Source organism: Rattus norvegicus, chromosome 11 (assembly GCF_036323735.1).
Source record: "Rattus norvegicus strain BN/NHsdMcwi chromosome 11, GRCr8, whole genome shotgun sequence".
Lineage (NCBI taxonomy): Eukaryota > Metazoa > Chordata > Mammalia > Rodentia > Muridae > Rattus > Rattus norvegicus.
Window position 1 is genome coordinate 78165974 of NC_086029.1, and position 26563 is coordinate 78192536.

Genomic DNA, 26563 nt, shown 5'->3' on the forward strand with positions numbered 1-26563 from the left:
GCATGACAGAGAAACTCTGCACAAACTCTTAAATCTCAACTTGCAAAGCCACAAATAAATATGCACACAGAGTCAGAAAATTATTTTAATAGTTACAAAACATTTTTTACAGAATCAGTATAAAATAGCAATTGATTATTTTATAATTATGAGAATTAGACTCGCGGTCTTGGCTGGATGGGGCTGAACCAACCAAAGGCCTTGACCTGCTGGCTCAGAGACCACTCTCAGAAGTTGGCCTGCTGACATCTGTCATGCTCAGGCGACGAGATGACCGGGTCTTTTTTAAGAAAAAACTCTCTCTCTACTCATTCTTTGGAGGCTTGAAGTGAATTCGGCAGCGTTCATTAAACACCTAAGATAGTCAAACAAGAACAGAAGTCACCCAGATATCCTGTATAAATCAGGCCTGGATATAAATTCTGATCTACAGATTGGGAGGATGTTACCATTTTTGATCCAGGGTTAGGAAACAGTAAGTTTCTTTAGCACACCAAATTAAGTATAATGTATACCTTGGTAACATTCACTAGACAATTTCAGTGCCCATTTGCTGGCTAGACCTGTCTTCTGCTAAATTATGTGTATTTATGCATTTCTTGTTTTACTCACCTTGCTTCCTAAAATTTGAAACAACAAATCATAAATGTTGAGAATGCCTTTATGACTAAATGGGGCTACGCTACAGAAAGTTTTTGGTAGAATAGTTCAGAGAGGGTAAGATATTTAAAAAGGATAAGAGAGCAGTTAACATTCTTATATGAGAAGACTTCTGATGTATTAAAGAAAACACACACATAATACTTCTGTTCTTTAACAAAGGAAACACTCAATATAATGAGAAAGTCACGGGCATGAGAAAGCACATATCCCCTCCATGGAAGGACTCACGCTGAGGCAGATGCTCACCGTACCCCCTTTATTGTTCTGAATTTTCATTTTGAGACAGGGTCTTACTTTGTGGCTCATACTGGCTTTGAACTTGTTATATAGCTCAGCTTGGCCTGAAACTCACAAACCTCCTGCTTTAGCCTCCTGAGTTATGGGCCACCATGCCTGGCTACATTTTTACTTCTCTATGGGCTAATGATAGAATAATACTCTCTCGATGTCTAAGTGCACCGCCTGTTAAGTGTCTTGAGAACACTCAGGTTTACTGGAATGCAATTCCATCGTACTGGAGAGCACGTGGGATATCACGTCCAGAAGGTTTCACTCCACCATGCTCTGCATGTACCAAAATCCCCTGGACAGGCTCCCAAAAGCCAGATATTCCCCACACCCTTCTCCCATTGTAGTCCCAGAATACATTATCATTTCTTCAGAGAATGTATGAATATACACTCATTGCCAAACCCTTCCAGGCAGCACAGCCCTCATGGTGATGCAAGGACAAGTTCAGGCTACATTTTGGCAAGGAAGACAGGATAAAGAAATGCCATAAGACACTCAATTTATAGTCTGTAATTTATTCATGTCTTCACTTGCTGTGAGTCTTCTTTAATTTAATGACACAGTAAAAAGCTGGCTACAAGTGGGTGGAAGATGACTTCACTTGGGACTTTAAAAACAGCTACCAAGCCTAGCCAGACATATAAATTCTGAAAGGTCACACACCAAGATACCAACACAGTGCACTCTGCTTAATGATTGCGTTTCTTTCTTTTTTCTTTCTTTCTTTCTTGTTTGTGAACATTGTGAAACAAAATTACGTCTGCAACAAAAGCCTTGTTGATAAGCAGTTATTAAATGCTAGAAGTCAGTCAGTGCCCAGCAGCTAATATTTAACCCCAAGGAGATCTAGTGGGAGAGTGGCAGATCTGAGTCTGCCTGCTCTTTCCTTCTCCTGGAACTTATTTATCCAGAGTTTCGTCTCTTTAGTGTTCCCTGTGTAATAGCATTTAATGAGACTCAATGAATATTAACTGACACAATTGCAGAATAATGCTTGTGACTTTGATTTTATGAAAAGAAACTCCACGAAAGGCTACAGTTAACAAATTTTTGAAAGTTCTCACTTAACTACAGTAAAAACTCTGCATGTTAAACATGCATAATTAGTGTTAGGAGATACAAAGAACGTATCTAACCCTGCTTGGTAGGCCACAAGTACTGTGTGTACCTGTAAAGCCATTATGCTTCCACACTGAAGTTAAGAGTACTCCCACCCTCAGCAGTTGCTGGGGGTTCTCTGTTCTCAGAGCCTGCCTGCACTGCCTCCCTGGTTCCCTCCTGCTTGTTCAGTTTTTCTCCTATGTATCTATAAAATCAACATTATTTCTTACCTTCCAGCTCCTGTCATTTACCACTTCTTCAACATTGAGTTCTGACTGCATCCATTTCAACTGCAAGAGAAAAATAGAAATTCTGAGCTGTAAAGAGTTTAAACTATAGTCCCAGTGCTAGAGAATGGTGATGGGGTGGACATGCAGATCCTGCTGGCCAGCCAAAATAGAAAAACTGTAAGCTCCCAGATCAGAGAGAAACACTGCCTCAAAAAAAAAAAGATGGAGAAGTGACTGAGGAAGACATTCTGACATAACCTCAGGCCTCACACACACACCATCACAGGCAATCATCCCCACATATGCACTTACACAATATAAAATCAATTTTTACAAAGCATATGTAATATGCATTAGTTAGTACTGTCATTTTGGTTTGAGCTCTCTGAGACTGGTCCTGGAACCACGGTCTCTCCACAATTCAGACCCAAGCATGATTGCCTCAAGTGCCCTCCAAGGCCCTGTGTCTAGGAATGAGCTGGCCTTACTTACTCTGTGACAGGGAGGAAAAGAGCAGCAAATCAGACCATGAGTAAAGTTTCCCTAAAAACAACTAGAAAGTAAAGCATCCCTAATGGATGTCACCACTGCTTCTATCATGACAGAAACATGCCTCCTGTGGGAAGAAGGCCAGAAGTTCAGCTATGGGAAGGAAGCTCATCCACAGAGAGAAAGTTCACTGGAACTGCCAGCTGACTGACTACCTCTGCTTGTCAGCTCCTGCTGGGCTGTGAGGGCCGATCCTGGTGAGGCTACCTCCCCGTTAGGATCTGTTAATCCACCTGGAAGCCTCCCTGAAGGGACACTGGTCTGCCTGGGACACCTAGTGGAGAACTCAATTCAATGGTAGACCTGTGATGGAGGACGTGAGGACGTACCCAAAGAAACTGGGCCTCCCATGTGCCGACTGTTGATTAAGGGAGAAACAGCTTCTGAACCTCACACTGGTTAATGTTAGCACAGAGGCAAGCTTTTCAGCTCTCTTCTGCCTTCTCTTGTCCTCAAGACACTGATGGCTAGAGGTCACTGACACCTCTGCAGGTGTTTGTCAGGATGTAAAATGTCTCTAATTCCCAATGTTATGTGACCTCTGCTCCTGGAGCAGTGAGGTATAAATTCCAAGATGTTAAGAAGTTTCCTTAAGACTTGCAACAGACAGAAAAAAAGAAAAACAGAAAATTGATAACAATAGGGTACAGATAATCTTAATTTGCAACATCATGCCATATAGTTTGAATTCAGTTCTTATTTAAAGAAACAAAAAGAGTAAGTAGGTGAGAAGGATGTTATGGAGGTAGAAAATATGAGGTAACTTTTGAAAAGAAAAGTTAAAAAGAACGTTCTTTGTTCTCTGACTATAGAACCTCGATGGAACGGCTTCCATGCTGGAACGTGGAACCTGGTGATCTAGTTCGGTGTTCCCAGGCCATGGTCACTCACATTTGGCTCCAGAATAAGCTAGCTCCTATTTGAAAAGGGGTTAGGGGTAAGAATGAAAATGTTTTAGATAAAAAGGGTTATATATAGTAAAAGATAAAATGCCTGGAATTGTCCAAATAGAAAAGATAAAAATAAAAATAAAAAACCAGAGCCCTGATATACAAAAGGCTGGAGTAGGTTGTACAAGGTTTGAGGAGGGTGAGACTTAAGATGGTAAGCTTCACAATTCAAGGTTATTAAAATGCCCAGCCACTTACTAGCTTGTGACTTCACAACTACCAGTTATCGTTCCTGCATGCTCAGTGAATGAGGAAGGCCCGGGACAGCTGAAGGACTTTCTGATTCTATAACCACACTTGGAAGAGAAAACAGCTGTGACATTTCCTCATCTGCTACAGCACTACTCCCTGCTGGATGTACCGCCCTGCAGTCCATGGCTGTGCCTTCCAGGCACTGAGGGCAAAGGGACAGATATGAGGGCTGAGCAAACAGAGACACAATCACTCAACAACAGGGCTTTGCTGTACTCTGCACTTCCCTGGCAGTGGTAGCTCTACTCTGACTTCTCAGTATGACTTAGCAGTCCTGTCCCACGCCCCATCAACATCAATAGCAAATCCAGAAGTAAGGGTAACATGGCTGCTGTATGTTCACACCGTGGCTGGTTAGGATCCAGTGGGCTGATGTGGACAGCACAGCCTGTGTCTTTCCTCCAGCACTAGAGCAGCCAATGGATTAGCTGGAAAGGATGACCCTTCCTCACAGTGGAGGGCAGGTTTGCAGTCATGCTCTCAAGAAATGGAACGCGCAGAGCTACTTAGACCTGATTAATTGTACAAAACAGCCTACAAATGCCCCTGAACATCAGGGGAAGAACAAGGCCTATTTGAACACGTTCACTACCTGGAGACTCCGTCCCTGCCTGATGAATAAACAAGTATGCAACAGAGCCCTAAGCAGTCCTCACGGACAGACAGACAGACACAAACACAGGGTGAGGCTGCACCCAGGGAAACACTGAGTTAGCAGAATAGCTGAGAAAGCACGGCAGCCTGGCCTACTTGCTGTGTGTCCTTGTGCATCTGGTCACACCGCTAAACAGACGCCAGCTCCACACTACTCACGATTAATGAGTTCCACATGGCCTGTCAGTCACCCACTGTGAGATCTTAAACAGACAACTGTATTGATAACTATAAGGTAACCTATGTAAGAAAAGTCCCTGTTATTAAGAAATAACAAATGGGTTGGTGAGATGGCCAAATGGGTAGAGGTGCTTGTTGCCAAATCTGATGACCTGAGCTTAATCCCAGGACTCTTGTGCTGGAAGGAAAAAGAACCAGCTTCTCCATGTGGTCCTCTGACCTACACACACAGAGACAGATATATTGGAAAAAAAGAAATTATAAATTTAAGGGTAAAAGGATACACCGAGTGCTTGAAATCATTCTAGAGAAGAGTATGCATGTGTGCACAGTAGAGAAAGGAAAGGGAGGGGATGAGGAGACCGTGACGCAGGTAAACGGAGGGTCAGGGAGAAGTTTGGAAATACATAAAGTTAAAATACCTAAAATTTCCCTAAAAAGTGGATGACAATGTATTCCATGTAACAAAATGTAGCCAGCTCTCTGTATGATCTGTGAATTCAAGCAATTGAGGATCAAAAATCAAGGGCTGGAGAGATGGCTCAGCGGTTAAGAGCACTGACTGCTCTCCCAGAGGACCTGAGTTCAAATCCCAGCAACCACATGGTGGCTCACAACCATCTGTAATGGGATCTGATGCCCTCTTCTGGTGTGTCTGAAGACAGCTACGGTGTGCTCATATACATAAAATAAATAAAATATTTAAAAAAAAACATTTAAAAAAAAATATTGAGGGTGAACACTTCACATGTACCAAACACAGACACTCTATTAGCTGCAATCAGAAACTGCGTGTGACGTAAAGTACAAGGATGCTGTGGAAGGAAGCTGAATGCATATACTGTGTCATTCACAGGTGGGAGCTGAGGTCTGTGGGCTCTGTCACCGCAGTGGGCCGAGGACCAAGAATGCCAAGACAACTGTTTTCCTGTACGCCACAAACAAGGGCCCCAGCAGTGACTCTGCCTCACGACTTCCTTCCATGAGGAAAAGCTTCCTTTCACATATCCCTAAGTGTGCACTTGACCTTTAAATTACATTTACACTTTATTCAGTGTGTGTGTGCCTGTCCACAGTGAGCAGTGTGGAGGTTGGAGAAGACTGATGGGAACTAGATCTCATCTTCCACCCGGTGGGACTGAGATCGAACTCAGGTCTTCTTGTCAGCAGGCATCCTCACCTGCCACTTAGCTGGACCACAACACTTTCTTAAGTAACAACACTGCAGGGACGCTGTTAAGTATAGAAAAGGTGTACACAACCCCACAAAGTCTACAGGTAGGGTGGACACTACCCTGAGGTGTTGAGCCTGTCTAACTATAGTCAACCAGTACTACATCTTTATGGCTGAAGAGTGCAATGGCTGGAACTTACGGAATCTGTATTCGGTTTCAGCAGATTCCTATACAATGAAAGGGCTAAATATTTTCAATACACAAATTCCTGAAGAAACGTTTCAAGTAAGCAGACACATGTTTTCCAAGAGCTTCTCATGGGTGTTGGTCAGCACTGATGTTTTGTCTTAAACACTGGAAAGCATCACAGGAAAAGAAATAAAATGCAATTCCATGTTAATTTTCCCTAAGCTCCTACCCTGCACTTGTTTATAAAATATACATCCATTTACTAAACCACATCTAAGTGTGATGCAAATGCCTACCTGATGACATTACTCTCCTGACCCTGTCTCTCGTGTATGTGTGTATATATGTTCCTGTATGTGCACACATATGCACAAGTGTGTACATGTGAGTGGAGACCTTAAGTTTATGTCATGTGTCTTTTCTATACCACACTGCCCTGTATTTACTTTACTGTGGCTGGCCCTGGTACCAGCCAACTCTGGCTGGTCTAGCTAGCCAGCTTGCCCAGGGATCTCCTGTCTACCTCTGGAGTGCTGTGACTACAGGTGGCTGATGAGACACCAGCAAGGGAGATCAGATCCTCTAACACTGGAGATAAGGACAATTCTGAGCCTCCATTTGGGTGCTAGGATTGAAACCAAGATCCTCTGAAGAGCAGCCAACATTCTAAACCACAGAGCCACCTCTCCAGACCCAATTTTTCCAATGGCCTCTCAAGATCCAAACTCTAGTCCTCATAGTTCATAGCAAACAATTTATCTACCTAATTCATCCTCCCAACCCTGTCCTGATAAATTTTTTTAAAGTAATAACCATAATTTACTTGAAATTGTACGTATTCAAACTCCATTTTTAGGGCTACCTTTGGGGACCTTTGCCTTAGAAATGAAGGTCTCCTCAGCTTACCTTTGTCTGTTCTTTTCTAAGTTGTTTTAATAACGTTAAGTCATCCAGGTTCTTTTCTCTCTCTTCTCGGAGACGTTTTACTACTGCTGAGGTCTGGGCTATACAGTTCTTTATAACTCTGTCCCTACTGACATGAGCTGCCATCAACTAAAAAAGACAAAAGAATGAAAAGAGGGGGAAAAACACATTAATTTGTTACATTTTAGTACTAGAAAAAAATTGGTACTTCAAGAATGCAAATTTTTAAAACATTTTAAAATCTCTACAAGAGAAAACTGTTGGCTGGACTTCCTAAGTCAGCTAAGAGGGAACAAACGCCTCACAAGGTGCAGCCCAGAGGCCAGGCTGCTTCCTTCCATAATCCGGGCCAGGATCGCCTGCTCCTCCTTCCCACAGCACCCAGGCAGGCTTGCCCCGAGGCCTCCTGCCCATCCTTGCTCTCCTCACCACCTCTATACCTGCTCCTCTACCTCATCTCTACCTACCGCTGACTGTAGTCTCTCCCTCTTCGTCTTCCCTAGTTGGTTTCTGTCTCATGTTGCTAACAAGGGAAAGATGTTGTGAACAGAGGGATGTGGGGAATATCTTAGTTACATAATATTTAACTACGTAATCAGGGGCCTTTTCAAAACTCTCAAGTATTGACAAAAAGAAGCCAAGGCAGAGTTAGTGGCTGCATCAATTGTGTACGTTGATTGCAAGGATAACTGACAGAATGATTCTCATAACCCCTTCTCTGAGTAACACATCCAGCAAGACAGCCTTTCTCCATCTTGTCTTGGGTAGGCAAGGCATAATGGTCATGGTTCAAGGTCCTCTTCAATCACACCTGGGGAGAGCTCAGTGAAATTATTTAATGTATTATGAGAAGCCTTTCAAGATTAACTTTCTAAATCTCACATCCTTTCCTATAAAGAAATGTCACCATTGGAAATATGTCTTCATCAGTTATAAGCAACTTTGGATGTTCTGGACTCCTCAAGAAGAGGTCTTAGACCCAATCTCCAGAACGAAGTTACTTGAAATATAATAATGACCACTCTGGCAGGCATATTAAAATACATAGAACAGTACTTTCTTAGTTCACTAATCCTCTACAACACTATGAAACTGAAATGAAGGGAGATTATACAAAATGCTCGGTCAGCAACTAGGAAGCAGCAGATGTGAGATTTGACATGGTCCTGGAATCCATATTGCTAAGCATGTTACCATCAACCCTATGCTAACAGAAGACTGGAAATGGGAAGAACTGAACAGTAGAGACTACACAGGTAGCAGGGGGGTAGAACAGAGTGACCATACATTTCTAGTTCTTTAGTCAGATATACCTGAAGACATAAATGTACTATCAAACATCCCACAGCACGTTAGCACTTGGAGGCCCCCCAACAAACTTGCCCTGACTAAATCCTAAAAACACCACACCTTCTAATTTTCTAAAACCAGAATTTACCTGATTGCTCAACAGAATGACAGACTTTAACTAAACAACGAAAACCAGAACTAAGATGTCAGTGGATAGCGTTCTGTATTTGATAATGAGTAAGTTTGTCCACAGAATGACTTTTTTCCACCCCGCAATCCACTACAAATGTACACAATAGCCTTGTGGTGGGAGAGTATAAAAAGCACGTGCCATTTGAGCTTTAATCCAACTCCATGGAGGGGCGACATAGGGTACAGCACAGCTGCTCCATTTACTCCTGCTTTTGCAAATTCTAAAGAGGACGCTAGCAGGTAAGGAGACGCCACAGCATCAGGAATGTGTTTTATTAACGCCTGTGGCTTTCTCTTCCCTTTCTAGCATGTACGTCCTCTCCCTTCTGATAATGGATACAACGGAAAAATAAAGGCCTGCAAGGCTCTCACTCTTCTTGCCATTAGCTGCTTGACCTCCTGGGATTGACTCCTCCGAGTCCTCACTCTTACTACTCACTGCCTGGACTGTTTCACGGTCCTTGTGCTCATCCCTCGCACACTATGTACTTAAGCAGAAGGCCATGAGCACACAGGCCAGAACACCGCTGCCCCCATTCTTACAGCCATCTCCGCAGATTTGTGCGCACACCACACAATGCCTGAAGCCATATTTCAGTCGGTGTGCTCCCACCTTCAAGGGCACACAAGATATCATGTGTTTTTCACAGTGTAGATATAAGTCAAAGTATTTCTCATTGTACCTGCAAAGAAAGGTATAAAAGAAACACCAAAGAGAGACTCAAGAGATAAACTTACAGACTCATATAGTTGTTTACAGGTTTGGCTGGCATCAATTTTTCCTGCAAAGGAAGCTGTTGGAACCGTAGTGTTTAATTCATGTACTATCCTGTCATCAATTGTCCTCATCACCTTGAGTAATTCCTATATGTATTTAAAATAAAAGAACAGAAGAAAATAATCTCAATGAAATGTTAAGTGATAAAAGTTAAATATTTAAATAAAAGAAAAAAAAAAAACCCAGGATCTTTTACATAAGAGGACAAGATGAACAGTACAACCAAATCTCTTTCCCGTTATCACAGCGATGAATAGTGGGATGTGCAGCAGATTCGAACCCAGGACTCTGCACCTAGCTCTGCGGCTCAACAGTGAAACCTACTGCCTGGCACGGTATTTAGCAAATTCTATCTTCCAACTCCAGCACATGGCCAGAAAGGCTCACCAACCTGAGCACCACACACCCTCCACGATCACTGGTGCCCTGCTCTAGTCTAACTTTGCAAATGTGGGGCTAGGGGACATGAGGGCAGGGCTGGTCAGCTCACAGAAGTGAAGCTGCCCACTGCCAGCCTTACCTTGCAGATCTTTGACTTTCTACTATGAATATAGACATTTTTGTGATAAAGACAAGAAATTTGCTACTAAAGAAAAAACATACTTTGGCTTTTTTATTCATTAAACAGGTAGGGATTGGTTCTAGCTTTTCATTAGTAATCATGGTTTACATTTCTCAAAACATGGCTTTCCTTCAAAGTCTCCAACTCACAAAAACCCAATCCTAAGCACTTCCTACCTCTGTGAGGCCCTGTTCCATCCCCAGGAACCTACTGTACCCAAGAGAGAAAGGACAAGGAGCTCAGAGTACACCACACAGCATAGATGCTCCCCACGCCGTGACCAGCTCTGCCTTCCTCATCGCTCACTAGACAGGGGACAAGCTGCACTGTCCTCAGTTAACAGAAACTCTGGGTTGAGTTTCTAACTCTATACACTTCTCTTTCTTACATGTTCTTAAGATTGTAATACCTCCTATACTACTCCTCTCCTTACAAAACACCAGGCCACTGAAAAGCTGCTGACAGAGCAATCACTGTCTACTTACACGTCTCACCTGACCCCAACACGTATTAGAGCAAACTTCACTCGCTCTTCTTCTTTTCCTTTGTCAAATTAAACCCAAGACTGGAAGCAACATTTTCACTTTCCCCTGCCATTTGTTACACGTGTTCCTTATCACTAGTGAGTGTGAGCACTGGCCGGCCTCGGGCAGTCCACGTATCTGGAGGTGAGCTCCAGCTGTGCTATACAAGAATTTCTGGTGGTTAAAAGTCAGCGTGGTCCAGACACTTGGGAAACGGGTTTCCATCTGCTCTAAGGAGTCATTTCTCTTGCCTCTGGCAGAAGGGACATGTTGTGTAGGAAAGCCCATCAGTCTCCAGGCTTCCTTGGTCCCTATTCACACATTCTTGTTATACATCTCTAAGGTCATGCTAGACTCCTGGTCCTTCCATCTATCTCCTCTACTACTCATTACCCATCCTCCTTAAAAGTCTCTCTCTCTCTCTCTCTCTCTCTCTCTCTCTCTCTCTCTCTCTCACACACACACACACACACACACACACACACACACACACACACACACACACACCCCACACCCCAGCTCCGTCTCTGTTGTTTTCTGTCCCTCTCTCTCTCCCATCTCTGATAGCCCTGGCCATGACCAGTTTTATTTTTCTTTGTCTCTCTCATTCACAATAAAAACCTTCCTCTTAATCGTACCAGAGTGGTCATTTCAGTGGTTTCTTTACTGCACCCCTCACATACACCTACCTTCCTTATAGAAAAATTAAAAAAAATATTTAATTATCCAAAGTTAACCACTAGCAATATCTTAACAAGTTTTATTACTTTTATACATACTTATGAAGTAATATTTTAAAATATGACCCTCAGTGAACACGTTGCCTGTGTTACTACAAACACTGGACACCACCCATCCTGGGATTCAAACCCAGGTCCCCATGCATGCTAGGCCAGTGCTCCATCACTAAGCCATTCCTGGTTTCCTTGAAGACATTGTTAATAGTTCTATAAATGTTGCCAATTGCAACCATTTAATCCGAGCATGTAGTCTAAATTCTGTCCCTACCACTCCGTTCACCTTAACTGCTGAGTATATTAATGGTCTGCTCATGATCTCAATACAGAAACGGAGCAGCCTTCGCAATTTTCATGACTTAGACTAATAAATCACAGGCAAGGCCTTGTGAGAAAGCCCGACACATAAAGGCACTTGTTCAACCCCCAGACCCACATCGTGGAGAGAGAACCAGCTCATTCCCTTCCCCAAATAAATAAAATTTAATGAAAAGACCTCAGACAAGTTAACACAAAGTTCATTATCTTGTCTCCTTTTTCTTTATTTTGTTGACAGCACTCTGCAAACCGTAACTCTTATGGGGAACCTCAATACATTCCCTGGGCAAACTACCACTTTAACTAGTATGTCACTTTAACTAGTATGGAGGGTGTATACTGTCCACCATTAGTAAATTCCGCACAAGTGATGGCAGCATTGGTGAGTCAGAGGGAAGAAAGCAGCTGGGTGTGGTGGCACATATCTGTCATCTGAGCACTCAGGAGGCTGAGACAGGAAAATCATGAGCTGGAGGCCAGTATGGGCTCCAGAGGAAGAGCCTATCACTAGGAGGGGAAAGACAGAGCCAGCCTAACCCCTCAACATGGCTGCTTTCCCCCAACCCCTTTAAAAACCTTCCGATTCTTCTTGTTCACAGCTCTGAGGCCAGGCTTCAGTTGTGCCTCTTGGATAGTTTTCCTTGGCCTGGAAAGCGCTCAGCAACTTTCTTCGTTGAACAGTATAACAGAGAAGCAGAGTGTATCCTTTTACTAACTCACAGGCATTCAAACAACAGGGGCTGATAGAGAAGTACTGTGAGGAAGGGAAAGCTAATCCCACGGAGTGGAGCAGAACATGATCAAGTTGGGATTGAGAGCTATTTTGGGTAGGGAGATCAAGAAATGCCTCTGACAAACACCAGATGTTCTCTGTCATATACAGATCCTAGCCTCAAATCTAACAGCAGTGTGTTTAGCCTGGAATGTTGCAGAGTCCAGGGAGCTACATTAAAGAGGAGGAAGAGTCTTAAGGGAGGTGGAACCGTAAACCAAAAGCAAAATGAGGGTAGGGGGAGAAGACTGGAGTTAGGCTGGAGCAGGCCAGAGGGTAGGCAAAGAAGACAGGATAAAGGGAAGTGTTAACTGGAACTAAGAATTATTAAAAATCCCTAATAAAATCTACTTTGTAAGCTTTTAAAAATACAATTTGCTTTTTTAAAACTTTGAAAAGAGCTACCCTGCATGGGTGGTGTACTGGCTAGTTTTGTGTGCCAACTTAACACAAGCTGGAGTTATCACAGAGAAAGGAGCCTCAGTTGTGGAAATGCCTTCATGAGACCCAGCTGTAAGGCATTTTCTCAGCAAGTGATCAAGGCGGGAGGACCCAGCCTATTGTAGGTGGAGCCATCCCTGGGCTGGTATTTTGGGTTCTATAAGAGAGCAAGCTGAGCAAGCCAGGGGAAACAAGCCAGTAAGTAACACCTCCCCATGGCCTCTGCATCAGCTCCTACTTCCTGACCCACTTGAGTTCCAGTCCTGACTTCCTTTGGTGATGAACAGCAATGTGGAAGTGTAAGCTGAATAAACCCTTTCCTCCCCAACTTGCTTCTTGGTCATGATGTTTGTGCAGGAATAGGAACCCTGACTAAGACAGATGGATAACGGTTCACCCAGAAGCCATACAGTATACAAAAACCCCAATGCCAAGTGTGGAATACCTCCCATAAGCTGCTAGTCAGTGAGACCCTAGAGCCCCCAAAACAATCCAGATGACGGTCATCACTCTCGGTTGCCCACCAGACTACATGGTAAGATCTAATTGCTCAAGACGCCTTACCCTTTGGTCACAGGAGGTGATGACACCAAGATGAAACTAAGCAAGAAGCACCTCCCTGGTGGGTAGCTTTCGTACCGCAAAAGGTGCTGAGGCTCCTAGGGAAGAACACTCACCAACAGTCCTACCTAGCTGTGGGCACCATGATGACAAGGAGGACCTGCCAGGCTAGAGGCAACAAACCACTCCTGCAACAGTGGCAAGACATGCTGATGAAGGTAACCAACTATTTTCTGATTGGACTTGAGACCTGATCCACAGTAAGAATTCATACCTGATGTCATAAACCCGGTCGAGAAATCTCAGCTGAACAGGTTATAGGCCCTACTATGGAAACCAACTGTTGTGCTTGCTAACAGACATGTTGTCAAGACACCTCTGAAATACTTATGCTTATGCCCACAGATCAGTGCTGCTCTCAATCGTCATCAGAGAAGCTTCTTTTTGCAGTGGATGGCAATTAATGAAAAGACTCATAATTGGTCAAAGTGCTGATAATAAGTGACTGTTAGTTGCTTGGTCCTAAAATCTCTTATCAGTCACTCCAAGGCTCAGGCACCACAGAGAAGATGGTGAAAGAACATAAAAATCCAAGAGTGGAGGGGGCACTGCAAGACAAAGTCTTTGGACATCATCAAGGCAGGAAAGAGCAAGAAAAGAAGAGAGAGGAGGGGGGAGAGGAGGAGGAAGAGTAGGAGGGGGAGGAAGAGGAGGAGGAGAGTGATGAGTACATGGGTTCTAGTGTGGTCTTTTGTCAATAAAGCATTTAACCTCCTGTATAAAACTCATTCCTTTTAAGGAAAAACAGTGAGATGTGAAACGGTGTAAGATTTGTTTTTAAGGCTAGAGAGGTAGCTCAGTGGTTAAGAGCATTGGCTGCTCCTCCAGAAAATCTGGATTTGAGTCCCACCATCTACATAGTAGCTCAAAATCATCAGAAACTCTAGTTCCAAGGAAGCTAACACCTTCTTCTAGGCTCCAAGGGCACTGGACATGTAGGTAGTGCACAGACATACATGCAAGCAAAACACATAAATATATTTTTTAAAGATTTGTTTCTAAACTATTCAGCATAATATTTTTGTACAGTTAAGACACCACACCAAATGTCTTCACATACTGTCCTGGCAGTATTTTTAACACCCACTAACTTTGCCTGGTACAGTATGGGAGCTGTGAATTGACATGGGAATTTACCTCAGGTTCAATATCATTAAGAATTAAAGAAAAAAAAAAAGGAGGGGGTGGTTAAGAACACATTGACTGCTCTCCCAGAGGTCCTGAGTTCAAATCCCAGCAACCACATGGTGGTTCACAACCATCTATAATGAGATCTGATGCCCTCTTCTGGTGTGTCTGAAGATAGCTATAGTGTACTTGTATATAATAAATAAATAAACTTAAAAAAAAAAAGAATTCAGAAATTGCAAGGATGCCCTTGATAACACCACGTAACTAGACTACTGAATGCATGAACACAGTATAAGAAGAGACTCAGTACTGCAGGATATGTTAATATTTTCTGAGAAGCAGAGAAAGGAGTGAAATGCTCTTAAGAGTGGTGGTTATATGATCAGATTTGTGTTCTGAAATGGCTGCCTAGAAAGTGGACTACACTAGCATAGAGAAGTTAAGAGACTGACACAGCAATCCAGGCAAAAGATCACACAGCTTAACATTTGCTGAGCTTTTATTGACCCTGAACTTTAACCAGTTTTTTAATCTGAATACCTGCTATAACTTTAATCATGATAAACAAATCCTCCAATAAAACAATGTAAACACACTATTAAGGTCTTTACACAGCAATGGAATTTGTCTGTACTAAGTGGGAAATGAATCTACTTTTAAAAAAATGTATTAAGAGAGAGAGAGAGAGAGAGAGAGAGTGTGTGTGTGTGTGTATGTGTGTGTGTGTGCACATATGCTATGGCATACGTGTACTCAGAGGGCAACTTTGTGTATTTGGTTCTCTCTTTCCAAGTTTATACAGGTTCTGGGTATTAAACTCAGGCTGCAATTAGGCTTGTGTGGCAAACACTTTTACCTGTTAAATCATCTGGCTGTCCCTGAACCCACCCACCCACTACCTTTGCAATCTTACCAACAGACTCTATAGACGAGGCCTGCCAAATGCACTATTTTCCTCCCTTTCCTGTGTACTAGTAGATTACAAACCTACTAGTTTGTAGATCTACAATTGGGCTTTTGATACAGCAGACACTAGCATGCAAGGCTACTTAAGTTGAAATTCTCAATTCAAAACCTTCAGTTACCACAGCGTACGTATGCTGAAGAGCTACATGTTAGCAGCAACTTCTACAAGTGTACAGCACAAATGCAGAACTTTTCTATCACCACAGGGAGTTCAAGTGCACAGAGCCAAGCAAGTGAAGCTGCATGTCATACAACCTAGGAGCCTGAGTCCACACAAAGGTGGAAGGAGAGAACCAACTCCTCAAATTGTCCAAAAGTGTAAGACATACGTCCAAAAGTGTCCTGTACTCTCCCACCATGTACACATCCACACAATAACAACATTTTAAAAGAAAATTTTAAAAATACAATGATAGTATCTATACTGATGCACACTTGCTGAGAATTATAAGTTATTAAATTTCATAGGTAGATTACAAAAAAAGGCTAAATCTCTCACCAGGCCATTTCCTCCATTACAGTGGAGGAAGCATGGAGCCCTTATGTCAACTCCAAGAGCTCCTAGGACAAAGACTGGAGAGTGTAAAGTCAACTCAAAATCATTATATACACCAAATAACTATTCCTAACAGAAATGCAGAAAACCACTCTGGAAAGAAACAGTGACCTGGGTCTCAGCTGGAGAGAAGGGGAAGGTACTTCTAAGTGAGTGACAGGTGTGGGGAGGAAGCATGGGAAACAGGAGCATGTGTTAAGGAATAAATTAAGAGTGGTGACAGACAAAGGGTTCAAATACATGCTAGATATGGAAAGCATTGATATGGGAGAGAGAAGCATTTGGAAGACTTTGCCCAGAGGCACTTTAGAAATATTGTTGTGTTTTAAGACAGGTTTCTGTGTGTGTAGCCCTAGCTGTGCTAGAACTCACTACATAGATCAGACTGCCCTCCAACTCACAGAGATCCACCTGCCTCTGCCTCCCACTTAAAAACATGTACCACCACTGCCTGGCCTAGGGATGCCCTTAAGCCATGCCAAGTCCTTAGAGCTTAGACTCTAAATTGAAAAGAGGACACAAAAGTGACTAATGAAAGGAGACTTATCCTAAAGCTGCAAAAATCACAAGTCCCACATGCCTGACTCCTGAGTGCTGAGATTAAAGTTCTGAGCTACCATGCCCAGCACACAACGTTTTGCTTGATCACCCCTTTACTGTGTTCTCCTAAGAGTCTAAGGGAGCCAAAATTTTTCAAGTTTTTGTAATGCTGGTATAAAAAAATACATGTGCTTACAGTCAAAAGTGTATTAAATATTGTCACGTACAGGGTGTACTTGACAGCGGTGATAAATGACCACTGCTGGTTGATGTATCATGCTGTTTTTTCCATCATTACTTCATTTTCCTTTTACATAGCTGCCTCGTAGATCTCCTGTTTACTGCATCCCAACTGCATCAAGAAGCCATGACAGGGATTGGCTTAAACCTAGATAAGGTTTAATTACTGTTCATATTTGCACAACATAAAATCACCTGTACCACATTTCTTAGATTACATCCCCATTATTAAGCAATGCATGACTGTACAGGAAATGTTCTGCTGTGTGCAATTACCTCTGCCTAGAAGTCAACTGGTATTATCTGAGGGCTCAACTCAATTATGACCTCATTTTCTTTCTTTTTGAGCTCTCAAGCACTAGTACCAGAGTTGCCTTTGAATCCTCATTGAAAGCTCCTCGTCTCATACACTGTCCACCATAGTTACCTCCCAAAGCCTGGCAGCTAGTAGATACCTGGCAGTGACGAAATTATTTACCCTGGGGTGCATGGAAAAGCCCTAAGTTCTTGTTGGTAAGGCTTTTGGGAATGAAAGTTAAATGGAGATCACAACCAGGCACACAAAATACAGACAGTTTCAGCTGTGGCAGGACTTCTTGAACCAGGGTTATTGGGGCCAGTCTCCACAACATAGTGAGATCTTGTCAAATACACACACACACATACACAGATACATAAATGGAGGTCAGCAGGGAAAGAACCCTAATCTGCCACAACTGGGGTCCTCATTGGAAGAGGAAGAGATATTAGTGATGCTGCTCTAACTGCACAGACAGAGAAAAGGTAAAAAGACACGGTGAGAAAACACCCTGCACATCAGGAGAAGATCTCACCAGAAGCCAACCCCAACATGACCCTAATGTTGGACTTCTGGCTACCAAACCTTCCGGAAACCTCATTTGTGTTGTTTAAGCCACTTAGCACTGTAGTATTTAGTTATGGCAGGCTAAAAATGTACCCAAACAATTGTTGACATATGTTAAAATGAGATTTGAAGCATCCAATTTTAAACTTTTTTTTTTTTTTTTTGGATTCTATTTCACTTTGGAAATAGGATATTTTCTGGGAATGCTACAATGGGGGGGATACAAAAAGTTTAAAACTCTTTAAAAATCTTTTAAGTTTAAAATACACAGCTGTATGAAGACAAAATCAGAATTAATAATAGTTAGAACTTGACAGAAGTGACAGGGAGTGCGTAGGAAAGCCCATGAGAAAACTTTAAGGTAAAAGCATCAATTCTGATGTTGACACAAGTTTGCCTTAAAAGAATATGTCAATGTCAAACTAGGAGGTGCATTTGTAAATAGCTCTGCACTACATCATATGCAAAATATAATCCTCCAAAATAGTAAACAAATCCTGAACTTTAATGATATATATGCAGCATATTTAAAAGTACCCTGGATTTTTTTTTCAAGTTTTAATTTAAAACCCCCTTTTAAACTAAAAGGAGTAATGGATTGAGAGGTGAATAACAGATATAAATAAGAGACAGAGCAGGTATAGCATCACTGACCACAGAATTCTGAGGGTGGTTACACAGAACATTCACAGTACAATTCTTTCAACATCTCATAATTATGGAGTAAAATCCTACCTGATATTTACAAAAAAAAAAAAAAAAAAAAGACGTGACTTTCAGTTTCTTTCCCCAACATTCAGTGCAGGGTTTTCCATACTTAGGATCCTTACATACAAACTGACCTAACAGCTCTGGAGAATGTTACTTTTGATTAGTAATTTGTGAGAATTCCAGACAACCATGTCTTATAATTTCATCTAAATGCCATACTAAGGCTAAGGCTTTAGATTATTACAGCACCTTCATGCCTTCATGTATGTGCTGGTCCTATCTGTGAAGGAGTGGGAACAAAAATCAATGCCTATTTACAAGGAGATTAAAAGATATGCTAACGCTGGTTCTGGGTAAATTGGTCTTTTGATTTTTAACTCACATATTCATTAAATTTTTTGACCAAGGGACTGGAGAAATGGCTCAGTGGATAAGAACCTGTCTGTTCTTGCAGAGGTCTCTGGTTCAATTCCTAGCACCCATATGTCAGCTTTATTTTTGCCAAATACATCAATTTGATGAGGTTTTATCTTCATGAATAAAGAATACCACTACCTACTTCAAAGTATTAAGATTACTACAGATAGGGAAATTATGTCATGTTTAACCAATCTTACTATCTTTACCAAAAAATACATTTTTAAAGATCATGTTTTCTTTAACTTCAACTCTAATTTAACAGCAGAATCGTCATTGTGAATGATCAATATCCGGGTCGTTATTCTTGAATTCTCGAGTGAGTCCTGGACCTTTGATATTTTTAATACAAAAATACATATATTTTACTTAAGTGTTACGCCTTCTCTCAGGATCAAGAAGGCAACAGTACAGACCAAGTATTTGACTTAACCCTCCCTCCAAGCTTCCAAATACTCATATTCTCTCTCTCTCTCTCTCTCTCTCTCTCTCTCTCTCTCTCTCTCTCTCTCTCTCTCTCACACACACACACACACACACACACACACACACACACACACACGGCACTATGACAAATACAACGTCTCTTTTCACTTTCCCTCCCCCTAAATCTCAACTTAGAAGGGGGAGAGAAATGGTAGGAGCTGGGAACGAAGTTCAGGGAACCGCTGAACTGTTAACAATCCCTACCCACAGCTTCAGATTTCCGCTTTACCACTCCAGAATGACCCGGAGGGCCTCAGGCACCTCCCTGCACTGAGCACCAACGCTTCCCAAGGCCGCCCCTAGCCCCCATGACCTCTAAAGGTTTCCCTAAAAAAGCTCTGAACGGCCTGCTTTCCCTACAGTTTGTCTATCCTCCCTCCCAGGCCAAAGCACCGACTAGGATCTGGGGACAAAAGGCTGGACAAGCTCGCCACGTGAGGAAAACCTCATCACCTGGAACTCGGCGAACTCTTCACAGTTCACACCGCCACTGGGCGCCGCCATATTGGACGAACGCGAGGACCCCGCAGCTGGCCAATCACCGTGGAGCAGAGGTGTCCGCGGTACTGCCTGACAGCAAGTACTGTGAGCCCGGGGAGCGGAGAGCAAGGCTTGCCCTCCTCTCTCTGATCCTAGAGCATAGAGGAATGAGACCGCGAAGAAGCGTCGACAAACAGGGGCGTTTGGGGCCGTGAGAGTGGGCAAGCGGTGAGAACTAGATTTTTTTTAAAACATAGCTAAGTGGAAAGCAGGCTTCCCTCGGACATTCCCGAAGCCAGAAAGCCATAGGACCCAGGCTCCCGAGTCCTTCCGCGTGTGTGACTCGCTTGCACAGATCGAAAACACTACTCAGCGCTTCACAGTTGGCAGACATCGCCCTTCCTCCTCCGCCTTCATGCCCAGGCAGGCAGGGCGCTTGGCCGGGTCCTTTGCTCGTCGCGCACGTCCCGCACGCCCGCTGCGTCACGGCAGCACGCCCCGCCCACCCCGCCTGCGCCCTCCCCACGCGGGCACTCGGTGACATTGAGCGCCAGCGCCGCGGCCGCGGTGGGGTGCTGTGCGTCGGCGGATCAGGCGGTCATGTGGAGCCTCCGCGGCCTGCGCCTGGCGGCTGGTGAGACGCGGGGCTGCGGGCGGCAGGAGGGGGCATCACCGGTGGGGGTGTCCTTACTATAACGGTGTGAGGACCGCAGCGCCTTAGCAGACGCGGGGAGCTGGCCGAGACCCTGGCATCTGGCGCTCATTCACGCAGCTCCCATCTTAAGTTAGTGCTTTGATGCCTCCACCTGGTCCCCATCCTCCTGTGAGCACCTGCTCAGAGTTATCCCCGGAACTAATGCTTTCCAACCTAAATTTCTCCTATCCGTTATTCTAGGTGCCTTCCTACTTGGCTACTTATCCCTCCCTCTTTTGGTGAGGGACTCAGAGATCTCACTGAATACAAGTAATTGTTGTCTTAAGATGTGGGTGGTAGTACATACTTTTAAACAATAGTGTGATAAGTGCCTCGACTTTCTTAGGAGAAAGTGTTATGCTAATGTAAGGTCTGTAGCCTGTTTTCTCAGTAAACATTGGAGCGTTTGAGTGTTTCCGAGTCTGGTAAAGTGAACGTATCCCGCCTCGGGGAAATCTAGAGAGCCTTGAATTATGTAGGTGAGAAATCAGAGGGTTTGCAGCTTGTATCTTGAGGATCTTTAGAGGGTAGCTTACTCTTTTGACAGCTTTATGAACTTTCATGCTACACCCTTTGTTCATGGCATCACATCACTACAGAGTTGTATAAGTTTTTAAAAAAAAAGAATAGCCCCACGTTTTGCTATTGGAGTAACGTACATTGTAAATGCGATTGAAGCAATGCAAAAAGTAGTAAATGTAGGATAGTTGCATAATTTTGAAGAGTAGCCAGTGAAGTTAGATTTTACCGACTGGAAGACATGTTTCGATGGGTTTGCCTTGCTTACACCCTTAAACACTAACACCCACTCTGCTCTAGGGAAAAAAGGGGGGGGAGGAAAAGAAAAAGCCCTCATTCTATTACTGGTTTTGATTTGTATCAGTTAGGATTTAACTCATCTAATATCTTTTGTGTGCATGTTTTCTTAAGTATTATAAAGTTTTAAAAAGAGCAAGCAAAAGAATCATCAGTCTGAGTTATGTGAAAGGCGCTTAATACTTAAACACTGACAGTAGTTCCTTTTCTAGACTGTAGCACACGTCATGGAAACCTAAAGTGTCTTGGAAGATTTCTGATGTTTTGGAACTTCGCTCTTGGGCCCCTAACCAAGATAGAATTTCTTGCACAATTTAGCAACAACTTATTTTACTTCCGACAGGGAATATTTTAATAGCACACCAAGGATGTTATGGGGTCGTGTCTGATGTGTTGTGAGCACCTTCCAGTGATTTCTCTCTTACCTGTTTTATTAATAAACACGCTTTCTGATTTACATTATCTGATTTCTACAGTGGTCCCCTTGGGTCTTATTCCCTCCTGTCTTTATAAATAAACATAAGTCACGGGTCTAAAAAACTCGTGCAGCACCACTTGGTGATAAATGTGGGGAGGGCACCAGAGGAGGGCAGTGAGTGTGTGTTACCTGCATTCCTTGGTGTTGTTGATGCTGCTTACTGGGATATGTGTATGTGTAAGTTAAGTGTCATATGACCAGTTGGAAATTTGTTTTGTTTTTGAGACATTCACTATGTGGATCAGGCTGTCCTCGAACTCATGGATACCCTCCCTGGTGTATGTAGTTGGTGAATGGATGTGAAATCTGAACATAAGAAGTGCAGATGTGTTTGTGAAGTGGACGTACACTTTCATACACAAATGGACTTTCAAGAACCTATGGGGGTTTGATAAGTAACATCGATGTGTGGCAGTCAACTTAAAATGTGATCTGGGCATTGTTTCTCACCCAGAATTTTATTCAGAATAAGGTACTGTTCTGGGTGAGTGACGTTTTAGGTGCTTGGGCTCATTTTAAGCAGTACAGCTGTGCTTAACAGCTTCCATTGGCACTCCTGGGTGGACTCCCTTTGCAAACAGCCTGGAGGGTTTATGGGATTCAGCTGCTTGTTGTATGAATATAGTTGTAGATGTGGGTCAAAGTTGCTACAAAGTTGCCACTGGTGAGCAGTCTTGTGAGCCTCTGAAATCAAGTTCGTGTACTAGAGAGAGGGAGGGACGGAGGCTTATATCCGTGTCCCAGCAGTGCGGGTTCCGTGAAGTCAAATGCAAGGGTAGGAGGCTAACCAGCTTCTCACCCACCCTGCTGTGACTTCCATTAGCATCAAGATTGGCTTTCCCATATATTTTCTAAATTCTCAGCTCTTATAAGTATCTGTTAATACATATTGCTTTGGTGGAAGGACCCTAGGAAATATCGTGAACTAAGCAAATATAAGAGTTTTCACGTCTCTTTTCTCCTGGAAGCTGAATAAAATAGATGCAGCTTTTAAGGTATTGTATCTTTATTCACAGTTCATTTTCTGTGTGTTATGTGTGGATGTCTGTGTATACATTTTAAGCCCTTGTGAAGGCCCGAGAAAGACATGAGGTATCCTGCTCCATCACCCTACTTTATTCCGGCAGTGAGCCTGAGTCTCACTGCCAGCTCACTAGGCTGGCAGCCAGCAAGCTCCAGAGAGCCTCAGGTCTCCACCCCTCACAGCACTGCTCCTTACAGCACTAAGTAGCCACACCTGGCTTTTTACATAGTCATCAGGGAGGCAAACTGTATCCACTAATCCATCTCCTCAGCTCCAAGACATTGTATCTTTCAGTAGGATGATCAGGTCAAAAGAATGAATAGACTTACCCTAATGTTCTTCATTCCTTTGGGAAGCCCTGTTGCCCTGTGCCCCACTGACTTGCCAGCTTTTACAATGACCTCATTTTCATCGCTGTTACCAGTGCACACCCAGGGGGCTGCACCTGTCTAATTCATACCCCAGAGCACTGAAGCCAAGCAATATTTTAGAAGTCATCTAGTCCCTTAATTTACGTAGATTAAGGAGTTTATACTACTTTTTGCTTCTTGAGACAGTGTGTCATTATTTATCCCCACTGCCCTGGAGCCCTCACCCTCCTAAGTACTGGGATGTGCAGTGTGCACCAGCAACCCTGGCTGGAGGAGAAATCAAGGCATAGGAAGGAAGTTTGCTTGCTAATGGCTATATAATAGGTTTGATGCCGGGACATAACCAATATCTACCTCCCACTCTGATTTTATGTCCATTTCCGTTTGCTTCTTCATTGTTCATTTATTTGTTCTTGCTAACCAAGCCTAAATATATCACCTCCATTGTAACTACTCCTTTTTTTTTCTTATCACATTGCCCAGATGCCAGCAGATTTTCATTTGCGCATACACTGTGTCCCATACACTGCCCACTTCCTAGGGCTTTTTATTGCAGTGTATAAACCAGCCCATATAATACGGCTAGAGAGCATATGCATTAGGCTTTAGATTACAGAGCAAATTGTGAGCGCTGAGCTGGGCCCTGCTGGTATTGTGCACATCCCCCAACTAAACAAATGGTAATGTCGTATTGGCAGCTAGAAACCTGCTATGGTCACTGGTAAGCACTGTAGGTCGGGGATTCCCTGCCCCTTTCTTCCTCCCAAGAGCCAGTACACTACTGACTTTAGAATTTGGAGGAAGGGAAAGGTTGATGAGATAGGATTATCAACCATGGAAACAGGAAGGGTGGCAGTGATTTGAGCAAAGAAAAGAGGTAGTTATGAATCTGGAGAGGTACAAAGGGAAAGGCAACATGGAAAAACTGAGATTACCGTGGGGTGGGGCAGTAGGAGAAGTGTGAGCTTGTGTGGAATTTGAACCAGATGAATCTTGGCAACAAGAGAAGGCCTCAAAATCTAAGTCATTTAAAATTAAAAAAAAACCGGAGCATTAAAAAGGCAACTGTGTGCAGAATACATTGTTATAACCTGGAAAGATTGTGATGTAACGTGTAATGTAAATGACTCTGGTTAAGAGTGCTTGCTGCTCTTGCAGAGCACTGGGGGACTGCAGTTGGCCCCAGCACCTGTGTGGGGCAGCTTCCAGTTACCTGCAACTTCAGCTCCAAGGTCTCTGATGCCCTCTTCTGGATTCAGCAGACTCTTGCACGCACATGCACACGTGTACCTAGAATTAAAAATATTGTTTTAAAGATAATACTTATTTTTATTTTGTAGGCATTAGTGTTAGCCTGAATGTATGTCTGTGCACACATGCATGCAGTGCCCGTGGACGCCAGAAGAGAGTGTTAGGTCACCTGGGACTGGAGTTACAGATGGCTGTGAGCTGCCATGTGGGAGCTGAGAATTGAACCCAGGTCCTCTGAAAGAGCAGCCAGCGCCCTTAACACTGAGTCATCTCTCCAGCCTGTGTACACACACACACACACACACACACACACACACACACACACACACACACATACAGTTGGGAGGGAGAGATAAAGGAAAACAGGAATGCCCTCTGAAGACTGTTAGTTAGTTGGGCAGAGTAGACACACTGCTGTGTTTTAGGTATTAGTAGTCGATAATATAGGTAATAATATTAGGTGTTTTAGGTATTAGTAGATTATAGGTGATAATGAGATCTCTCAGTTAAAAACCTGTGGACCACTTACGTATACTATCACACCATCTGCAGATAATGATATTTTGACTTCTTTTCCAATTTGTATCCCTTTGACCTCTTCTTGTTGTCTAATTGCTCTGGCTAGGACTTCAAGTACTATGCCTGATATAGCTGTCTCCTGAGAGGCTCTGCCAGAGTCCACAAATACAGAGGCGGATGTCGAAGCCAACCATTGAACTGAGAACGGGGTCTCCAATGGAAGAGTTAGAGAAAAGACTTGAAGTAGCTGACGGGGTTTGCAACCCCATAAGAAGAACACAGTATCAACCAACCAGACCCCCCAGAGCTCCCAGGGACTAAACCACCATTCCAAGAGAACACAGGGATGGACCTATGGCTCCATCCGCATGTGTAGCAGAGGATGGCCTTGTTGGGTATCAGTGGGAGGAGAAACCCTTGGTCCTGAGAAGGCTTGATGCCCTAGTGTAGAGGAATGCCAGAGCAGGGAGGTGGGAGGGAGTGGGTGGGTGGGGGAAGGAGCACCCTCATAGAAGATGGGGGATGGGATGGGATAGCATCTGGAGGGGAAACCAGGAAAGGGGATAACATTTTAAATGTATATATTAAAAAATCCAATAAAAGAAAAAAAATACCTGTGGACCTAAGATGAACAGTACAGAAGCCATTGTAATGAAGTTATTTATTATAGAATGGAGGAATCCTAATAGAGAGGCAGGAGCTCAGGATCAGAACACACCCAGATACCAAATTCTCAGCACAGAGGAGAGAGGGGTGTGGGGTGGGGATGGGGGGACTCTTTGGATAAGACAAAGACAGAAAGCAAGTGTCTCTGCTGAAGTGGTTTTTAAGGGGAACTATGCTAGGACAATTGGTAGGTCCTGATTGTCGCCAAAAAATGAATTTCGATTGCTGGACCTTGGTGTTTAGTCTCAGGAATGAGTCCGTGGAATAGACCTTAAGGGCTAGCTTTAAGAATGTAATCTAGGGGCTGGGGATTTAGCTCAGTGGTAGAGCGCTTACCTAGGAAGCGCAAGGCCCTGGGTTCGGTCCCCAGCTCCGAAAAAAAAAAAGAAAAAAAAAAAAAAAGAATGTAATCTAACAGTTTTGCGAGGGAGAGGGAAGGGGAAAGGGCAAAACCAATCTGTATTGTTGGGCCTGCTAAAGAGCCCTTCAGTCCTCCCACAATGGCACATAGTTAAAAGGGGGTGGGGGTGGGGTGTCCTGGCGCAGCTTAAGAACAGGAAGTAGAAAAGAGGATCAAAAGAGATAGGACTGGGGGTTGGGGATTTAGCTCAGTGGTAGAGCGGTTGCCTAGGAAGCGCAAGGCCCTGGGTTCGATCCCCAGCTCTGAAAAAAAAAAAAAAAAGAACAAAAAAAAAAAAGGTAAAAGAGATAGGACTGGCAAGACGGCCCAGTGGGTAAAAGCATTTGCCACCAAGCCTAATGGCCTGAGTTTGACCCAGGACCCTCTCAGTGGAGGTGAGAACCAACTCCTGCAAGTTGACCTCTGGCTTAATGCCACGCCATATGCATGCATGCACTACACAAATAAATAAATGTAAAAATAGTAGGATATGGGTCATTTAGATTCGGGGAAAAGGAAAGTATGCTGGTTGGTTTTTGTCAAGTTGACAGAAACTAGA

At 43.4% G+C, this 26563-nt stretch overlaps 2 protein-coding genes across 4 annotated transcripts in view; one reads left to right on the forward strand and one right to left on the reverse strand.

Moving 5' to 3' along the window:
• Positions 1-64: 64 nt before the first annotated feature.
• Positions 65-20350, reverse strand: Mix23 (mitochondrial matrix import factor 23). 2 transcript variants are annotated; one of them, NM_001105875.1, is made up of 5 exons: positions 19759-20350; positions 9379-9504; positions 7141-7287; positions 2286-2345; positions 65-355 (listed from the first exon to the last, which is right to left on the reverse strand). In NM_001105875.1, exons 1-5 carry the CDS (start codon positions 19807-19809, stop codon positions 305-307), a joined length of 435 nt encoding a protein of 144 aa, NP_001099345.1. In that variant the 5' UTR covers positions 19810-20350; the 3' UTR covers positions 65-304. The 2 variants fall into 2 exon arrangements, with proteins under 2 accessions (NP_001099345.1, XP_063126448.1); XM_063270378.1 differs by lacking the exon at positions 19759-20350 and adding an exon at positions 16814-17153 and having other exon boundaries at positions 72-355.
• Fam162a (family with sequence similarity 162, member A) overlaps positions 20287-26563 on the forward strand; it is a 28927-nt gene continuing 22650 nt past the window's right edge. Inside the window, exon 1 of one of the 2 annotated variants that reach the window (XM_063270641.1) lies at positions 20287-20419. In XM_063270641.1, coding sequence (XP_063126711.1) covers positions 20386-20419 — 34 coding nt within the window. In that variant the 5' untranslated portion in view covers positions 20287-20385. 2 annotated transcript variants of the gene reach the window in all.

Bases quoted from the DNA above. Each gene is read 5' to 3' on its own strand.
- Mix23 (NM_001105875.1), bottom strand. From the start codon at position 19,809: ATGGCGGCGCCCAGTGGCGGTGTGAACTGTGAAGAGTTCGCCGAGTTC. The intron at 9,505-19,758 runs GTGATGAGGTTT...AAATACATATAG, and splicing joins AAGAGTTCGCCGAGTTCCAG to GAATTACTCAAGGTGATGAG. The intron at 356-2,285 runs GTAAGAAATAAT...TGACTATCTTAG, and splicing joins TAAATGACAGGAGCTGGAAG to GTGTTTAATGAACGCTGCCG.